This window comes from Thalassophryne amazonica, chromosome 6, assembly GCF_902500255.1.
Source record: "Thalassophryne amazonica chromosome 6, fThaAma1.1, whole genome shotgun sequence".
Taxonomy (NCBI): Eukaryota; Metazoa; Chordata; class Actinopteri; order Batrachoidiformes; family Batrachoididae; genus Thalassophryne; species Thalassophryne amazonica.
Window position 1 is genome coordinate 77,652,095 of NC_047108.1, and position 19,960 is coordinate 77,672,054.

The 19,960-nt window shown below is 42.2% G+C and overlaps 1 protein-coding gene across 15 annotated transcripts in view; it reads right to left on the bottom strand.

The window, feature by feature from the left end:
- LOC117512469 (ERC protein 2) overlaps positions 1-19,960 on the bottom strand; it is a 503,700-nt gene that overhangs the window by 191,694 nt on the left and 292,046 nt on the right. For 12 of the 15 annotated variants that reach the window (XM_034172555.1, XM_034172554.1, XM_034172552.1 and 9 more), the window contains one exon: positions 15,237-15,330. The exons of 1 other annotated variant lie outside the window; for it this stretch is intronic. In XM_034172555.1, the coding sequence (XP_034028446.1) occupies positions 15,237-15,330 (94 nt within the window). Of the gene's footprint in view, positions 1-3,433; positions 3,588-15,236; positions 15,331-19,960 lie in introns of all 15 variants that reach the window. 2 more of the 15 variants (XR_004561301.1, XR_004561300.1) reach the window with 1 other exon arrangement.

Consider the following 19,960-nt stretch of genomic DNA (forward strand, 5'->3'; position numbering starts at 1 on the left):
TGGGATGACAACAATCTTCTACCATGCATCTTCTACTAATCCAATCTTCTACTGTACCGTAGCATCTAGGGTGAAAACCTGAAATTTCTATAGCCAGGCATTCAAAAATTAATCTTCCCACAGTATGTAGAGTAAATATCATAGAAACAGTCATGTTGCAATGGGCACTACACAAAACTACCCAAGGTATAAATATAAATCTTCCACTGCACAGTACTACTGATATCTAGCCAGAATTACAAATTTAATGCCTCTTAATAGTATACCATAACAGTCAAATTACAGCAGGTATTGTACATACGTACCAATGGCAAAAAAAATAAGTTTCTACCAATCAGTACAACTGAGGTATAGTTGTTTCCAAAAGTTCATGTTCCCCTTATTGTTTGGAGATTTATGCACAGAGCTTCTGCAAAAACCCAATGGGCTCAGTCACTTCCTAAAGGCTACCTTTGTTCTCAATATAAAGTAACTAACATGTATTAGTGTATTTATTATGTTTGCAAGAACAGACAGACACAGAAAAGCAAGTAGAACAACAAAGCATAAAGTCTCACATACTTTGTCCATGGTGGTGGGGACATAAAAATGTTAGGTTCTTGCTCAAACCACAGATTGCTCTCATGTTACTTGTGGCAGTCTTAAGTAATGCAAGTTCAGTTTCATTTGAATGCATACTCACACCAGGAGGAAACTCTCTCCCTCATCCTGTTTCTCTTTCCCAATACAGAATTGCCCACACCCGGTCACACGTACAAACACACCATCTATGCTCTCTTTTGAGCCAAAGAAAGTACCTAGACTGGCAGAGTAGCAGTTAGTCATTTTGTGTTGGATCAATAGCATCATATATGGAACAAATAGTATGACTGTACAGAAGTTCAAATTAATTTTTACATCTAAAGCTCTGTTAATAAATTTATACTGGACTACACAAATGTACATCCACAAAAACACAATATTTTAAAAGATGAATATATGTCAAGCATGCAGCAGCATACAGAGAGAATCTGAAAAGATCCTGTTGTTGTTTCAAATTTCCATAGAGACAGAGAGAACAAAAGATCATGTTTAGAGAATAAGCCGGTCTCCCATTGCAGATCTTCGGCAATGTCCCAATTCCAAAAATGAGGAAATTGTGCCAGACTGTACACAACAGCAGTCTAAAGTTGTATATCATAGTATTATACACGATTATGCACCAGGTTATGCTAATTACAAGTGACATGGACACAGCCACAAGGACACAGGAGCGGCCATGTACAGTCTATGTCCTAATGTCTGTGGTTCTAACAAGGTGTTACTACAAAGCAACAATGAATCTGTTAACATCTGCAAGCTGCCTTCTGCTGAAGAGTGTGACACACCTTTCATGGGATGCATATTATATTTCAAGAGAAGACTGAACTAGGTCAGCGATCAGTGAGTCTATGAACACAAACATATGTGCACAGACTGACCACTGCACTGCACTCCGCTGCCCGCTCCTCTCCATGAAATTGCTCTACTTTAAAACAGAAAACAGTCTGGATTGTATTTATTTTAGCCTTTAATTAACAAAATACAAACCAAAGCCCTCTGTGAAACACCCATTACATAAATGTAATGGGTGTTGAATTCTTAAAAAAAATAAATAAATAAAATTTTTCTTTAAAAAAGAAAACGCTAAACACTCAATCTGAACAAGAGTTTCACAAAAGAGCTGATTTCTGAAATGTTACACAACTCTGATGTGTTATTCTGATGTCTTTGAATGGCAGAAGGCATATTTATATGAAGGATTCCAATCTGAAAGAAATCCTATCAGAAAGGAATCAACATGATCATTCAATCGACACACATCGCTTACATAGCTGTAATAAAAATTATAAGGTAGATACGCAATCAGTGCGGCTATGTGCACAAACATTTTTTTTTCACCAATAACAGGCCCATGTTATTGTACTGTCGCTGCTCAACCTCTAGCAGGAGAGGCTGTATCTGAATAAAGAGGGCAGTAGAATCAAACCACGGCTTTGTGAAAATTTTACTTCCTCCTCTTACTCCAGCTTTGGACCAGAGCCTGACACAAGGGCTGGTGGTCTATGAACAATTTGGAACAGCACTTCATTTACAATGAACTGGCATCTCACACAAAGACTGATAAGACTCTCATCCACTACACAATATGGTATCCAGGGATAAACACCAGGACCAATTTGCCTAGATCAGAATGACTTCTTCTTTAAAATCTCTGTTATCTCTTCCCTCATCCCTTCACGAGAAAATATCTGAGAATTTTTCAAACATTTAACCACGTGGAAAGTTCTCAGCGTATGTCACAGATCTTACATGACAGCACACATTTCACCTGTGGAGAACACTCTGATCAGGTAGAGAAGCTTGAATCTTCGACTGTACTGGGTGCTCACAGTCAAGCTTCTCTACTATGGAAACCACCTGGACAACTGAGAGCCTACACAGAAACTCTGATCAGGTGTTTAAATGACAGGCACTAATATCTTCTTACCTCATGGATTATAAGAGGCATGAAGGCCCCTCCCCCATTGTCTCTTATAGAGGGTTTTCATGTGACGTATCGGTCACGTCATTTTGTGTCCCGTGGCCATTCTGGATTACAATGCGGTGGCCGCTGTGGTTACACTTCGTGCATTTGGCGAACAATTGCACAAGTTTCAACGTTGATGTGAAGAAGCCTCACGGCACCGTGGCGCTGTGAGAGATCCACCGCTAACAGAAATCACCTGCTCACAGAATTATTTTATTTTATTCGGCAATAAAATTATATAACAATACATAAAAATACTGCAGACGATAACACAAGAACGCTTCCAATACGGATGCTTATTTACATTGTGGTCCTCGAGCACCGAGCTGCTGATCCACAAGCTGCCCTTCCAGCGCCTGGTGAGAGAAATCGCTCAGGACTTCAAGACCGACCTCCGTTTTCAGAGCTCCACTGTGATGCTCTGCAGGAGGCCGGCGAGGCTGACCTGGGTCGGCGGCTTCCTAGTGCACATATCGCAGTGTGACACGGTCGGCCAGTTCGTTACATTAACACTAAACTCACTATCTGGTAATAAGATACGGATCCACTGAACCAACTGCTACACATCTATCACGATAAATAGCTTATCTCGAGGATTTAAAGCCTCGTAATAACCGTACATTCTCTTCATTTTTCTATCACGCGCCAGCCTCCTTGTAATCCAGAATGGCGACGGCACCTGTCCTGCAGCAAATCGGTCCGTGAGTTGAAACCCTCTATAGGAAATTCTGATGGGAGAATTTATATGAAGCGTTTCCATTCTGATTCTCCAACATTCTGATTAAAGGATGAACAGGTTCCATGCTGACACAACTAATGTGTTGTCTAAGTATGTGCTTATTCACAGCAAGTGTTTCCATCAGTGTGTAGAACATTGCATGAAACCTGTCTTGAGCCTGAATTCGGGCAGCCTCCTCCTGTGCCCTACAGGCGCCTCCCTGTGTGCGGAGGTGTTCATGCTCTCCCTCAGTGCTTTCTCCAACTCCCTGATTCGCTCCACCGTCTCCCGCATGGCATCCTGGGAAACTGCAGAAGCAGGCTTAAGGGTGAGGAGGAGGAGTGGAAGCACAATATCAGACAGGGAGAGCATGTTTTCCTTCAGTATTAAAAATTCACCAAAGCTTATTTTTACAGCTGAATGATACAATTGTTATAATTGTTTATCTCTTGAAAAATCCATGCCATGAACGAGAGAAGAAAAGACTTGAGGAAGTTAAAAGCCGTGCAGAGAGAAGGTGACTGCAATTCAAAGAGCACCGACAGCTAAGCTAAACTACAGGCAGTCAGCTTCTGGTGGAGCAAGACTCTTTTCCTGTAGACAAAACACAGCAAAACCACACAGTGGAACAATAATTCTACAGGGTTCTATGTGTGTGAACACAATAGGAGCAAAATCAGTGATGCCACATTCACGGTATGCAATCATTATCATTTAGTCTTACTGAGTTGTATGCAATGTTGTTTCGTTTTTTTTTGTTGTTTTTTGTTTTTTTTTCTGAATACAACGTAGGTCACAAAGGGGCGAGACAGATTTATGTTGATTGAAAAATGCAATAATTTGAAAGCCAAATTAAAGCGATATTACATTTGGAGACCAAAAAAAAAAAAAACAGCCTGGATTGACTGTGTGTACTGTAGGAAGTCATGAAGTGGGCACAGGTGTAGTGACCTTCAGACAGGTAATAGTCGGCACCTACAGTTATGTCACTTTTATGGCTAAAAACAGCTCTGAATCTGTATGCATTTTTCAAATGCTGTATGGCTAATTTTATTTTTATCAGCTACATCAGGACTGACAAGTTAAAGAGTTGGAATAAATTATTCATAATCTGGTATATCATTTTTTTTTTTAAAGATAGTGTTGATTGGAGTGTGATATGTCTTTTAAGTAGTATTCCAGTACATACATAGGAGCAGGTGATGGTCTAGAGGTTAAGCATTGGGCTTGAGACCAGAGGATCCTCGGCTCAAACTCCATTCTGACCGGCAAGGTCCTTAATCCCCGAGTTGCTCCTGGTGTGTAGCGAGCGCCTTGCCTGGCAGCACCCTGACATCAGTTGTGAGTGTGTCTGTGTGAATAGGTGAATGTGAGGCATAATTGTAAAGCGCTTTGAGCGTTTGATGCAGATGGAAAAGCACTATATAAATGCAGTCTATTTACCATTTATGTGATAGCTTGTTTTCTAGTCAACACTCAGTGTCCTATTTACAACCTGAAGCCAAACAGTGCACAGTGATAGTAGACCATGGGGCATTCCACAGAAATATGAAATTTCGTTTGACCCATTACTGAACAAAGATCTGACTCTTGTATCCTCTGATTAATGGTACAAATGTGCCAGAATGCCATTTTTCTAGAAATATTACCTGCAAATTAATTAGTAACAGCTGTTTCAAATCTACAGTCTTTGTTTTAATATGACTGTAGTTCTTAACCCTTAACCCGTTTTGGGGTGTGAAGGGTTAATGTGCACATTTATGACCAAGAAAACATCATTTTTGAATTTAGCACCCCTAAATTACCTAGGAATAAGTGTTTTCAGGTTGTTCGCTCATATGTCAAACGAAACTTCATTTCTAAGCCTCTTTCAAGCTAAGCCCCATGGTCTATAGGGAAAGTATCATTGTTAGGTTCCAACCAATGGAGTTGTTATTTTCACACCGTGCCCCCACATTCTTTTCAAACTGGACTCTATTTTAGATGCTTTGGGATTAATCTTTTCACTCAGAAAAAAAAAAAATTTTAATTAATTAATTTAATCAGCACAATATTTCTTAAGCCCTCACAGGGTACCCGGCTAACCAGCTACAAGTCTCCATGGAGAGGATCAGTACAGAGATAAACATGCTTTTTACCTAGTAAATGTAAATAAACTTTTTGAGATGACCAGTTATACAGTTGTCGCTTACCTTAGTGTACACTCCATTTGTCAGTGCTGCTGTCCACTGAGTCATTAAAGTCACAAATGCCAATGAGAGGCAATAGTTTAACAGAATGAGCACCTCATCAGTAATCAAGCCTGACATAAAAACTATTTAAATCATAGATTGGTAGATGTCAAAGGGGTAAGGTTTTCTGGTTCAGAATGATATGCTAACAAAATATCAATTGATCAGCGGATCACATGGGAGCTGTCCTACAACGCCTCAATCAACCCATCTCTAGAACAGTCATGACATGGCTTCAACCCAACACAACTCTGAAGGAGGAAGCTATCACAAAAATACAGTAGAAACTAGACATTTAATAAGAGTGTAAATACCACTTGCAGAGCAGATAGGTCAATGGGATAAGGAGTTGGGCTACCAGTATGTGCACCAGGTTTAATTCCCAGTCAAGCTAACTGTGTCTTTGAACAAGACACATCATCTGCAATTGTCACAGTCATCCAGCTGGTAAAAAGGTTCCTGCCTGTGCTGGAGAAATAACGATGGCAACCTAAAGGTGTCCCATCCAAGGGAGTCACACACTCTATCCAATTCCATGGATAAGCATGTCAGTAAAGGGCTTGGGGGGGGGTCTACATAAGATATGTGTGCTGATTAAGTGAAGTGTAAGTTCATGCAAAAACATTTCGTCACATTATCAGAGCCAAATGAGTGCATTTTTTGATTTATTAACTCAGCAATTAGAGTAGGCAATATAACTGTCTGATAATTAGAAAAACCATGAATATTAGCTCTCCAGTTGGTATGATAGCTCAGTGTTGCAGTGGTATACTGACTGCAAGCCTGAGGAGCTATTGACTAGCCACGGTGAATTTTCCTTTTAAAGAATTCAGTCTAATTCAACAAACTAAATCAGTGATTATGACAAAACCAGCAGCAATGGATTTTCCGTGAATGTGTTGAAACAAGTGTAAAACCAGCTAAATCACAAGCGGATATTTGTGGCTTGTCATGTCAGCATGGCACAGCTGGAGGTGGGTGACAACACACTTGCACACACAGTACAGAGCCAGGCTGTGTGTGTCAGCAGTCCAAAACTGTAATTGGATGTGACAGGCGGCAAGTAATCTGATGCTCCAGAATCAACAAGTACTGGTCTGACCCAGCCCAACAGACACAAACATACACATGCACACAAACACATCCCACTGAGATCAGTCTGCCACCCTAAGTGAAACCTAACTGGATTGATGTGTCTGTGCACATACAGTCTGTATATGTGTCTCACAGTAGCAGCTTTCAAAAACACAATGAATGGTAACAAAAGTTAAGTACAGTAGTTGGAGAGCAGTTGTTGGCACAGTTCCGGTAATCCGCTAACCGCTAATTATCAAAGCTAATGTTTTCATTATCACATTAGCTTTCCAGAAAACCATCATCGGACCAATTATCTTTCGATAACTTTTGGTCCGATAATTTTTAGACCGCTAGCATATTTTTGAAGGCATGGTGAACAAAGCTTTACAGTTACAAACATTTATTAAGTCTAAAGTCAGATGAGTACCTATCTATTAAATGTTTTGTAGTAGATGTGCAGTTCTATCCTCTGCAAACAGAGAAGAGCAGGTTACAGAAGAAACCGCTCTAACCTCTGTGGGCAAAGAAGAACTGTCACAGAAAGAAAAAAAGCTCATTTCTTTTAAGCGCATACTGATACGCTGGCAATATCACCCAAGTCATCCAGAGGCATACAGTTTTAACTTATGGTTAAAATTTTAACCAAACTAATTTAAAAAAGGCATATTTTACAAAAGCACATTTAAATGTAAACACCAACACACACACCTCACATTAAGGTGTTGGTTTTTACATAGAATGAATGAGTCAACCAATCAGTATTAGCGGAGGCACATTTTATCCATAATCCTTTTTGGCATCTGTCCTGTGTTTGTTACAAAACTTCAGAATTAGTGCATTATTTAAATTAAAAGATATGTTATATTTAACTTTGTATAAATGACAAAATTTACATTAATGGAGTTATTCTATCGGTATTAATTTCATTTATAAATCAAATAAGACCCATAAGTCAGCACTGCTTTATTTTCCAAACCTCTGCCTCACAGCGACACTGCTATTGATTATCAGGGCTGTGAAATGAAATTGTGGAAATCGAGGAAAATTTGCAGGAGGTCTGGGTGGTGCAGCCCCTCAGGAGTCGGGATTTAGGGCCCGTGGGCCCCAGAAACCAAGTTAATTTTGTATCTAATGATACAATTTTCAGCATCTCCTGGAAGGAAAAAAAAAATCTTATATTTAAAATGATCCTGTATTCCACCTTTCATGTGAACAGCCAATGATCCTGTTGAAATAACAGATATGACATGGAAGTAGGACCTGGAATGATGTTCCTTTTAATTGTAAACCAAATTTATGCCTTTCACTCGAACAATTAAATTACATGAAATTCATGAAGACTGAAAGACTGTTAAAAGCATTCAAAACCACAGCTGAAGTTTGGAGAATAGTTTGAACATCAGGGTCAAATATCAATAACACACCTTATAGTACAAAAGTTACATATTCCTGTAAATCCACTCAAAGCCACAAGTCTTTTTTCCAATGAAAGAAAAGTCTAGATTAATTTTAAAAAGTCCACATATCTTGTATGAAATCCTGTTTGAACAGTACAAACAGACAAACAATTCTCACCGTGTTTCTGAGGACACAAGATGCAGTGAGCTTTTCCAGTTTCTTTATCTGCGCTCATGACGAACTTATAAATTCAATGCAGCGCCAATTCCACGGATTCTTGTCTAAATAAAAATGTTTTCAAACTGTCTTTCTCACCATCCTCCCTCTCTCTGGAGTCGCTGTGTGACACAGACATGCCGCAAAATTCTTCTGTTACAAACTTGATAGCTCTTAAAGTATGCGATGTCCACATGCTACATTTAGCTTAAAGAACAACGTCATGGAGCATCGCCATAGCAACCAATCAGTCCCGCTTTACGACAACTGTCGCAACAGCCATGCCTTTTTTGTGAGAGAGGCATTTTTTCCGCGGATTTCCTCGGATCCGAGGACACTGATTTGTATCTGTAACACACAGACAGTGTCCGCGGACGTCTAAACCTTGCACAATCAGTTGTTAAAAAGAAACACTTTGCAATAGGCAGTTTAAAAACTCAGTGATGATCACGATTACAGAGTACAACACTAAACACTCCCCATCCGAGGAATTCTCGGATCCGCAGAGTTTTCACAGCCCTGTGAGTAGCGAGTTGAGACTTCGCCTGTGCCTCTCAACTGCTTCACTGCTGGAAGATAGTAGTAAACAGGAGCTTCCAGCAGTTGGACATGGCACTCAAAGACAGAAGTGCTGGACTCATTGTTTGGGTCTGTGGTCGCCTTTAATGGCTACCAGAAGTGATCATGGTGTTAAAACTCAAAATCAGCTTGTTAGTAGTTGCAAGTGTACCGGGGACAATACTGAAAGTTATGGTTAGCTGTAGCTTCCACATAAATTATTGGGCGGTTTATCGGTTTAGCTTTATAAAAGATAACTTTTCAGTTAGCTGAGTATCTGTTTATCGAAGCTAACTTTTTGGTTACCTGTGCCCACTACTGTTGGAGGTGAGGACAGATACGAAAAATGGGAATCAGAGGATTGCGACAGATAATCTGCTCTGTAACACCAATCATCACCTCATGCCCTTTGGACGGACATTAAGGAGTCTGCCTTTTCTGGGTGACAGAGGCATCATAATCACTAAAATAATGAGCAGCGACTGAGAGAATACACATTCCAGCAACCATATACCTATAATCCACCATTACCAACACAATCTAAAGCCACCTTGACACTTGCACGAATTTGATCTCGCACTGGCATCTTACGTGCCAATGAGTACCATAAACATCGTAAACTGCTGTAAACTATGCAACGTATGTGAACTAGTCATGAACACTGTCCAACCTATTCATAAACACCGCATGTCACTGTGTGTCAATTGTGTGTCATTGCCTGCAGGGCTTTGCACAGTTTCCGCATATTTTACGGCGAGTTATACTCAATGGCATGAAAAATGCATGCCAGTGTGGGGATCAAATCTGTGCAAGTGTCAAGGTGGCTTTTCAAGCGTACCAACTAATGACGCATTGGCATGACAAATTTGCGTGCCAGTGCAGGGTAAAATTCATGCAAGTGTCAAGGTGGCTTAACCCAGGCCGACACAGACATCTGAATGAAAAAATTGTATGTGCACCATCGCATAGTATGTGAGCAAGGTCAGATGTTTCACAGTTTCACTCGGTGTACAGGACAATTATTGTATGAAACAACTATGCACAGGAAATATCAGCAAGACTGCCAAAGAAATGTCACAATACACAGATCTCTGTGCAATGCAATGCACAATGCATAGCTGTGCATAGTAGCTCAATGCGACTGACTGAACTGCCAGGTATCCTTTCCATTACTGCTGATCAACAGACCCTCAGAAGAATTTTTTTTAATATGCAGCTCAAATAACAACCATGAAGACATTTGCAAGAGATGTTAAAAACAAAGTGAATGAAATCAACAGTCATAGACAGATGTGCAGGCAAGTGGTAAGTACAGAGAAAAGAAAAAAATACAACAATGCTCTTTCTTCACAACAATATTACACAGATATTAGAACTGGTATGGTCTTACGTTTATTAAGGGCAATTTTCCTACAAAACACCACATACAGTGAGGCAAATGTGAGTAATTTTCTTCTCATGGCTTTAACTTTGAGCCACTTGTACTCCTTGTGCATGCTGGCTTTACTTCCTGGGCACTTACGTTCAACTAGATTCACATGGCAGGCTTGTTTTCTGGTTAACTGAGTCATACACTAATTAGCTGTCACAGCCTTCACTCCAGTGCCATGTTGTCTCGTTTGTTTTCGGCTCTTGTGCATATTTATTTCCAGTGTTCAATCTCAACTTCCCAACTCCCATGCCTACTTGTGTCTTCCACATTTCGTCTGCCATCAGTTGACTTCTTATCTAGGTTGATATCTGATTCCTCTGTTCTGCTTGTTTTAATGGACTGTCCTTTTGCTACAACCCTCACATCAACACTGTTGATGTTTGAGCTACTTAACTGTGTACCAAACTCAGGCCTGTGATAGTGACCATATCATTGTCATGATCGGGACGCTTTGCCTTGTGTTTCGGTTTTGCCTTGTGTTTTATTGTGCCATGTGTTTTTGTTTACCATGTGTAGTTTTAGGTTCTAGTTTGCTTAGGCTAGTTTAGGATTTCTGGTTTCTTTATGTGTGATTTCTCTTGCTAGGTTTTCCTGCTTGGGTTTTATCTACCCGTCTCTCTTGTCCGTCTCTCTTAGTGCTTGGTGGTGGGTGCTGCACTCTGTCTTGGACACACCCTGTTCTGGAACTTTCCATACACCTGTTTCAAATCTGTAGCTCATCACCTGGGTGTATTTATGCTCCACCGCTTGCACTAGTTCCCCGCCAGATTGTTGCACCTTGTGCCATTGCTCCCAGCTCTGTGTTCTATGTTTCCAAGTCCTGCTACCACGTTGAGTTTCGACCACCTGCCTGTTTGTACCAACCACGCCTTACACATAATGTTTTGGATCTGTATGCTCATTACTGACTGCCTTGCTGTGTATCAGACCCCACGGAATCCTTCAGTAAACGTTTTTACCAACCAGTGCTACTGTGTTGAGTCCAGCAATTGTGTCCAGACGTTTCTGTCTGTCCAGTCTGATAATCACCAGTTTTTCCACACTGACACTATTGTTGCTGCTACTTTCAGTGCTATTACTACCTCAGTCTCACAACAACATTAAGAAAGACTGGGCTTTTCATTGATATCAGTTTCTACTCAGGGGGTCTTCTTTTTAAGTTATCATGTACACCGGAATGCATTCACACCACTGATGGGACCATAATGACATCACTGCTGTTATCTATACAGTCACTTATTTTGGCTGCCCTTATTCACTTGGGATCAATGCAGCAATGTGGAATGTATCACATGTCTTGATTTGGCACAAGTTATGCTGGAAGCCCTTCCTGATGCAACTACAAGATCTACAAGGCGAATGAACGCAGGTTGGCTGAACCCAATATATTCTTACTGAGAAAAGAGTGCAAACAAGATCCAGTGTTCCCACAATTAATACTATCCTTGACTGTGAATGAAGAAAACAGTTATCAGAATCTTTCCTGTGAAAAGGAAACCAACAGAAAACGTGTCCATGGGTGATTAATTCCTTTATCTCATTTTTTAATTTAATTTGATTTAACACGTTCGTCCCATTGAGATAAAGACTTCTTTTGCAAGGGAGGACCTGGGCAATTGTAAACTTTGCAATTCACTTAACCTGCATGTCTTTAAATGTGGGAGGAACCCAAAGCACTCGGAAAAATAACCTACGGAAACACAAGAACATGCAAACTTCACACCGAAAAGCACAGGTGGGAATCGATCCCATGACCTTCTTGCTGTGAGGCAACAGTGCTAACCACTCTTCCACTGTGCTGCCATTTAACCAGCTATTGACATTTTTGGTACTTGGTCCCTTTGAATGACCCTTGGGTACTGCCTGGAATGATCGGGGTCAGAGAATGTCAGTTTGGCCATGTGGAGCATTTCTCCTGGCATGATCCACCATGCAGGTGCCTCAGTGTTGAGGACCCCAACTGTTGGAGAAGTCCAAAGGGACTCCCTGTTTCACATGACTGTGAAAGATAGATGTGACCTCTGAGAGGTGGGTACAGGACTGGTTATCTGCCTGGGTCATTGCCATCAAGGACCAAGGGTGGTTCTATAGTGTGATGAATGCATCAATGTGCAGCACCAGAATTGGCCTGTCTTTATTTAACATTCTATAGATATTTTTGTCACTGCGTGTACTTTACCTAATTGTGAAATCCATTCCTAAATCAACAGACCATCCACAAGCTTACACTTCTGCATGACTGCCCACCAATTACTGATGCCATTACTGATATCATAATGCTTATTTGAATCCATTTTAACTACTGGTTTTGGAATATGTCCTGCAATCCAATGATTTTTTACAATGTAGACTGAGGCTAAAGTTATATTTTTTTCCCCGTTATGTCTACGACATGTGCATGGGTCAATGGCCAGAAGATGTGATAGTAGATAAATTCCATGAATAAGATCCTCCACATCTAATTGGCACCTTTGTTTTACAGCAAGCTTCCAGGCTTCATTAACAGTCATACATCTACGACAAAAGTGCAGCCAGGTGTCAACTATGAGTGTGCAGACAGAGAAGCCTGTACGGAATTTTAAAGCGAAAGAAAATACTTAGAGGGCAGCACGGTGGCTTAGTGGTTAGCACTGTTGCCTCACAGCAAGAAGGTCATGGGTTCAATTCCCACCTATGGCCGTTCTGTGTGGAGTTTGCATGTTCTCTGTTGTGTGGGCTGCCAGAAGAGGAGGTACTGCTGGCCCACCACCAGAGGGCGCCCTGCCTGAAGTGCGGGCTTCAGGCACGAGGGGGCGCTGCCGCCTTACAGGAACAGCCGAGGGTGACAGCTGTCACTCATCACTATGACAGCTGTCACCGATTCATCTGCACTTCACCCCGGATAAAAGCAGGATGACACCTCACCACGTCGCCGAGATATCGTACTTCTTGGAGGTAACTTTCTCTGCCTGCGTATTGTACTAATTGATTTCAAGAGCTACTTTGTTGCAGCTGTCTACCCAGAGGACCGGCGTGGGCCGCGACTGTTTCGTTCTAGTCCCACCAGATAAGTGGTACTCAGACGCTGCACGAGTGTGTGTTAGAGGTGGAGGTGGAATTCCCACCGTTGTTGTTACGGGGTGTACACACACCCACACTTGACTGTCTTTGCTCTTCGCCAGCAGTACCAGATCCGACAAGCTGAGACGGTGGCCACCTGGGGAATTCGGGACCTGGCGGCTCCAGTATTCTTCGGGTTCGGTGGCGGTGGAAATCGTGTGGTTCCGGTTCATCTCCAGACGGACGTCTCCTATCGTCGAGCCTGCCCACACGACACCTTTATCCATTGACTTGTATTTATTCTATAATCTGCTGTGTGTGGTTGTGACATTCACAACAGTAAAGTGTTCAAATTTAACTCCCTCTATTGTCCGTTCATTTGCGCCCCCTGTTGTGGGTCCGTGTCACTACACTTTCCCAACATTCTCCCCATGTTTGCGTGGGTTTCCTCCGGGTGCTCCAGTTTCCTCCCACATCCAAAGACATGTGGGTTAGGTGGATTGGAATCTTTAAATTGTCCGTAGCTGTGCAAGTGATTGTGACTGTGTTTGTTTGTTTGTGGCCCTGTGACAGACTGGCGTCCTGTCCTGGGTGTACCTCACGCTCTATGACTGCTGGGATAGCCCCCCCCCCCCGCAACCCTTAATTGGACTAAGCGGTTGAAGATGAGTGAGTGAGTGAGAGAAAATACTTAGATTCACTGTATATTCTTTAACTGTTCCCAGAGGTACTGAACTGATGGGATGTTCAACATTTCTGTTACAGGGTAGGGAAGAGATAAAATAGAAATTAAAAAGCCTGTTCAGAGGATTAAAGTGAACATATCCGATGTGTGTTTTCTCTGTGTTTGTGAAGTGCAGCGTTGCTCAGTGTAGTACACAGATGCTATCTGTGCATCCCACAAACTCTCCAGGACAGCTGGAGAGAAATGAAGTAGTGAAGGCCCTGTTTGTTTGTGTTTATCCTCGGAGCATGCTGTGTTCCTGATGAACAGAATGATAAAAGGACACAGAAAGATGACAATGAAATACACAATGCAACTTTGCTGTTGACTACATACGTACAATACTCTGCTTGTATATTTAGTGTATAAATCTCATAAATCTCCTTCCTTCCTTGCCACTGAACTTACTTCCATGTCCATGTCCCTGTCCTCTGGCACTTGCTTCATGTCTCTTTCCAAGTTGTAGCAATATTAATGTATACTACTCAGGAACTGTTTAGAAGAGCCAACAGGATGTAGGATGCTGCTGGCCAGCAAACAGGAAAAAAAAAATACTGGCTTGGTCTGTTTGGTTAAGAGGTACACAGAGGTGTACTCTATTTCATTTGTCCTGTGGGAATAACTTGGCATCACTGCAGTCTGCATATTAACACCTCAGTATTGCTGTGCAGGCTACACACAGGCATGCACATGCACACACTGTCCAGCAAACAGAAGAAATACCAAAGCCCGTACGCAAATGGACACTATGCTATTGATACACTAAGAAAGGAGATGTCGTGATGCTCTGCCTGACTAGGATTAATCTGATTCTATTGTCATCTGAGCCATTACTTTGCTCTCAGCTGATACATGGGGCCAATTTATGCTGAACTAAATGTCTCTCTTCCATTTAGGATAAACTCTGAGATGTACTGAAGGCAAGTGGATTAGGAGGCACAAAGGAATGATGCAGAGAACAGGCCAGGAGTTGAAGAATGCAGATAAAGAGAGGGTAAAACTGTCATATAGGACAGCAGCTCCTATTTGAGGAAAGGCTTGCTAGATATGTAAAGAGGAAAGAAGAGAAACAAAAGAATGGAGAAAGGATTTTGAGCCAAGCTGCAATGTCCAAAATGAAGTAGTATTGAAGAGCAAAAGCAGAGGCATGCACATTCACAAATGTGCACACACACAAACTCTCTCTCTCTCTCTCTCTCTCACACACACACACACACACACACACACACACACACACACACACACACACACACACACACACACACACACACACACACACACACACATTCTCAAACCTGTGATAACGAATGCGGGTGTTCTTCAGTCAGGGCATCTTTCCTCATCTCAGCTGGCAGCATCTGCTTCTGGATATTAGGAGACTTGAGTTGCCTTCAGACAAAGAATGAAGAAAACAGTTGACAAAAACATAAAAAGAGCAATCTAAATTAAAAATTTATAACCATGCACATTCACACATTGTGAAATGTGAGACAGTCCCTGTGATTAGCAGGGCATGCATAGGAGTATTGGGTTTATTTGATAAATCAGTGATTTAGCAAGTAAGTCAGTCCCTGAGACTGGATCCCTGCATTTCTTCCGATTAGCAGGGCATGCATAGGATTAAATGAAGTCAGTCAGTCAGTCAATCCGAGAATGAGTGGATTCACAACATTTTTAAATGACTCAGAAAAACCTTCTTATTTAGCTCTTTTTGAGTTCTAATAACCAGTGACAACCAGTGACCCTTCTGTTTATAATTTGCCGTCATCCTTTTACAGATTATTAAATAGAAAACTTGCACAGTGGGGCATGTCCGGGCTCGTTCAAGCAGGCACATGCAGAGTAGGCCACTTGTTTGCATGTAATTTTGAAGCCTTGTTGCTAATCATGGGGTCCTGGTTGCTAGTAAGGTCACTGCTGTTTGTAATATTACTTAATGCCCCTTTAAACATGTATACTGTATCATGTCAGGGTTATGCTATGTACAGTGAATCAGGGACATAAACTGTGTCTTATGGCCACCTGGAACAAGAAAATACATGACGAAGGAGATGAGACTAAGACGGTGTTGTATAAATCCTTCAACAAGAAGACACACATGGCCTCAGAGAGAGGGAACTATATGCAAGCACGCACCTACACACACACACACACACACACACACACACACACACACACACACACACACACACACACACCACACACACACAGAGTTGGAAAAAATTATATTGTGTGCTCCATGGTTGTCATATACACAGGATTGATTTTTTAAATTGATATGACACTATGAACTCTGCCCAACACCCCCCCCACACACAAACACAAAAACCATAATAAATCTGCTGTCACTGTTGTGCATTGCTGAAGTACTGATTACAGACTTGAACCATTTATTAAGCACCCGGGCGGCTGTATGTGCCACACTGGAATGCTTTTGCGCGCCTTGTCATTTACCAAACTGACTTAGCCTATGGCACACAAACAAACGAGAATAGACACACAGTCACTGCTGCACATATACATGCCTCCACAAAGTAACAGACACACACAGCTGCAAACATCTCCTCACTGTGGAATGAATATCAACCCAAATGCTCATTGGCATGCTGGCTGTTCAGTCCTGGTCACAGTTATCGGCACCTTTTTATGACAGAATTTAAAATACAAAAAAAAAGAAAGAAATTTATGCAAATGAACACATTTTATACAATGTGGCAGACATTCAACACATAATGGACATAATTCACCATACCAAGTGTGTTTCCTGTTGGTATGTGGTAACACACCCAGATGTGTGAAGCACATACCAAAGTGATCCCACTGGTGTTTAGAGTGTGTCCTCTGTGCTGCAGGTACTAACACGCCAAGGTGTGATTTGTTGTTTCCTGTCTCGGCCCCTGCGTGGGTAACTGGCAATGTATATTCCTGCTCTACATATTACAAGCTGTCTCAGCCCCCTGTGGTACTTTTCCTGTCAGAACTCCTGTGAGGTTAATGGGCGGGCCGAGTTGTTATAAAAGGTCTGTGAATTGTGAAAAAAAATTAAAAATAAAGTAGCATGCCAATGCATTGTCAAATTGGGAAATTGCTGCTCCTTCTTTCGCTATCGCAATTTCCACACTGGTGACCCCAACGTCTGTCTTCTGAACGTTTTTGAAGGACATTATGATGCAAGCATAATGGTGAATGCTGTGTCTTTGAAGCTCCCCGGGTTTTGGGAGTTATCCGCTTCAGCTTGATTCACCTAAACGGAGGCACAGTTTGCACTGCAGGAGATCACTGCGGAGACATGAAGTATATTGTGTTGTGTCAGCCCTCAGCAGTCCCACAGTGGCAAGGCTTGCTAGTCCCCTGCAAATTCCCCCTGCAGCAAAAATCAGCTCTCAAGGCTCACCATTTAAAGACGTTTAAATTTTCTGATGCTGAGAGGGACAGCAGGCTTTTTTCTCAGCACGACTTGGGAAATGGCAAACCCTTTGAGCTTATCGACAGACTGTTACAGCTCCTTGGGGGGCACAGGCCTGAGTTTCTCTTCGCACAGCTTTGGCCAACACCACCATCACGGACTGCCGCGTGCTGGCAAATGAAGCAGACAAGTTTTTTCAAGCTGATCAGACCACCAAACCAGAAGTGCAGTCACTCGGGTCTGCAACCACTGGATACAGTTGACAGACATCGCTTTGGTTAGGGTGGCACCATGCTACTCCGCAACATCACTACAGGACAGCCACAGCCCATTGTCCCAGCCAAATGGAAACGCAGTGTTTTTGATGCAGTGCATGGCCTTTCCCACCCAGGAGGAAATCATCACAAAGTTGGTGCCAGATCATCGGCATGGGCTCAAGAAGGATGGTAGAGACTGGCTGGACTCTCGTAGTGAGTGTCAGTACTCCAAGATCCACCACCAACTCCAAAGCTACACTGGCTCACTTCTCTTTTCCTGCGCAGAAGATTTGATCACATTAATGTGGACCTCGTGGGCCCCCTACCCCCCTACATGGGTTCCCACACCTCCCTACAGTGGTGGATAGGATTGACGCAGTAGCCGGAGGTGTGCCACTGGCGGGCCGCAACAACGGCTGAGATGGCCCAGGCATTCATCGGCACCTGGGTCACCCATTCAGCACTCCATCTGAAACTCTCTTCTGACAGGGGCTTGCAGTTTATTCCAAGCTCTGGAATGCAATCGCAGGCAGCCTGGATGTGAAGCTCCACGGGATTGTGGCATATCACCCCCTGGCTAATCGACTGTGTAAGCGCTTTCATCGCTTTATGAAAGCCTCTCTGTGAGCCAGGTGAACAGATGGCGGTTGGGTGGATAGACTACCGGGGGTCATGCTGGGCATACGAATAGCCTCCAAACAGGACCTCCAGTCCTCATCAGCAGAGCTGGTTGATGTCCAACCACTGCAGGTCCCAGAAAATTTCATTTCTGACACCACCACCCCCTCTTTGGCTCCCCACCAATGGAGCGAGCTTCAGGACAAGGTTAAGCTGTTCACACCTGTGCCTACTTCACAACACGGCTTTCCATCTTCCTACACTTCCTCATGCCTGCAGTCAGCAGGATACATTTTTATTCATCATGACGCTCACAGGGGGCCACTGTAGCCCCACTATGATGGCCTGTTTTGCAGATTGAAAATGAGGGCCAAAAACTTTGTGGCCGACATAGGCGGTAAAGCTGAGCACATTTTACTGGACCACCTCAATCCAGCTGGACTATTTGCCCGCCTCCTCAATAACATTCTTCGGGGGGGCATAATTCACCATACCAAGTGTATTTCCTTTTAGTATGTGGTAACATGCCCAGATATGCGAAGCACATACCAAAGTGTCGCCACTGGTGGTTAGACTGTGTCCTCTGTTCTGCAGGTGTTAACACACCGGGGTGTGATATTGATATTGATTTCTGTGTGGGTGACTGCCATTGAAAATTCCTGCTGTGCATATTATAAGCTGTCTCGGCCCCCTGTGGTGCTTTTCTTGTCAGAACTCCTGTGAGGTTAATGGGTGGGGCGGAGCTGTTATAAAAGGTCTGTGAATTGTGAAAAATAGCAATAATGTGGAAAAATGGGAAATTATTGCTCCTTCATTCAGCTATTACAATTTCCACAACAATCAAATTTTGTAAAATCTCATACTGAACAACAAAACAAAATGGTTTCATACCATGAAATCAAACATAAAATATATTGCTAACTTAATTAATGACAACATATGAAGAACTCAACAGTTCTGAAAACAAAGTACTTTCTTTTAGGTAGCTTAGCAATAACCACAATGTGAGTGGGTCAATTTCAACATACATGAACAGTCATCTTTACCTTGAATACAGATACAAAACATCAGGGTCAATGTTCTACAGAGGTACAAAAAGTAACTAACAGAGCTACTCAGGAAAGTGGTGTTCCAGCAGTGGTGAGAAGAGTACTGAAAACCTATGCTCAAGTAAAAGGACAATTAATATGATTAAAAAAATCTCAGGTAAAATTGAAAATTGCTATATAAAACTGTTTAGGGGAGGTGATGTCTAGTGGTTAAGTAAGTAAGTAAGTAAGCTTAATTTTACAGCACTTTTCTCAGTCCAGGTCACAAAGTGCTTCACATGATATAAATTAAAATAAAAACAACATATACAAAATCCTAAAAGCAATCAAGTAAGTGAAACTAAAATGCCAGTTGAAAAAATGTGCCTTTAGTGCTGTCATAAAGCATCCACAGAATCAGAGAGTGAAGGGAACAGGGAAGTCATTCAAGAGGCGGAGTGAAACAGCTTAAAGGATCTGTCCCCCTCGAGTTTTGAAACAAGTACGGTGAACCATCAGCAGGTTCTCACTGGAATGACCTCAAGCTCCTGCTGGAAACATAAGGCTGGATCAGGTCCTTAATGTATTCCGATGCTGCCCGTGTAAAGCTCTAAAGGTCAGCACCTAGGATTTTGTAATTTATCCTGTAAAAAACAGGGAGCCAATGTAAAGACTTGAGAATAGGAGTAATACTGCATTCTCCTATGGTG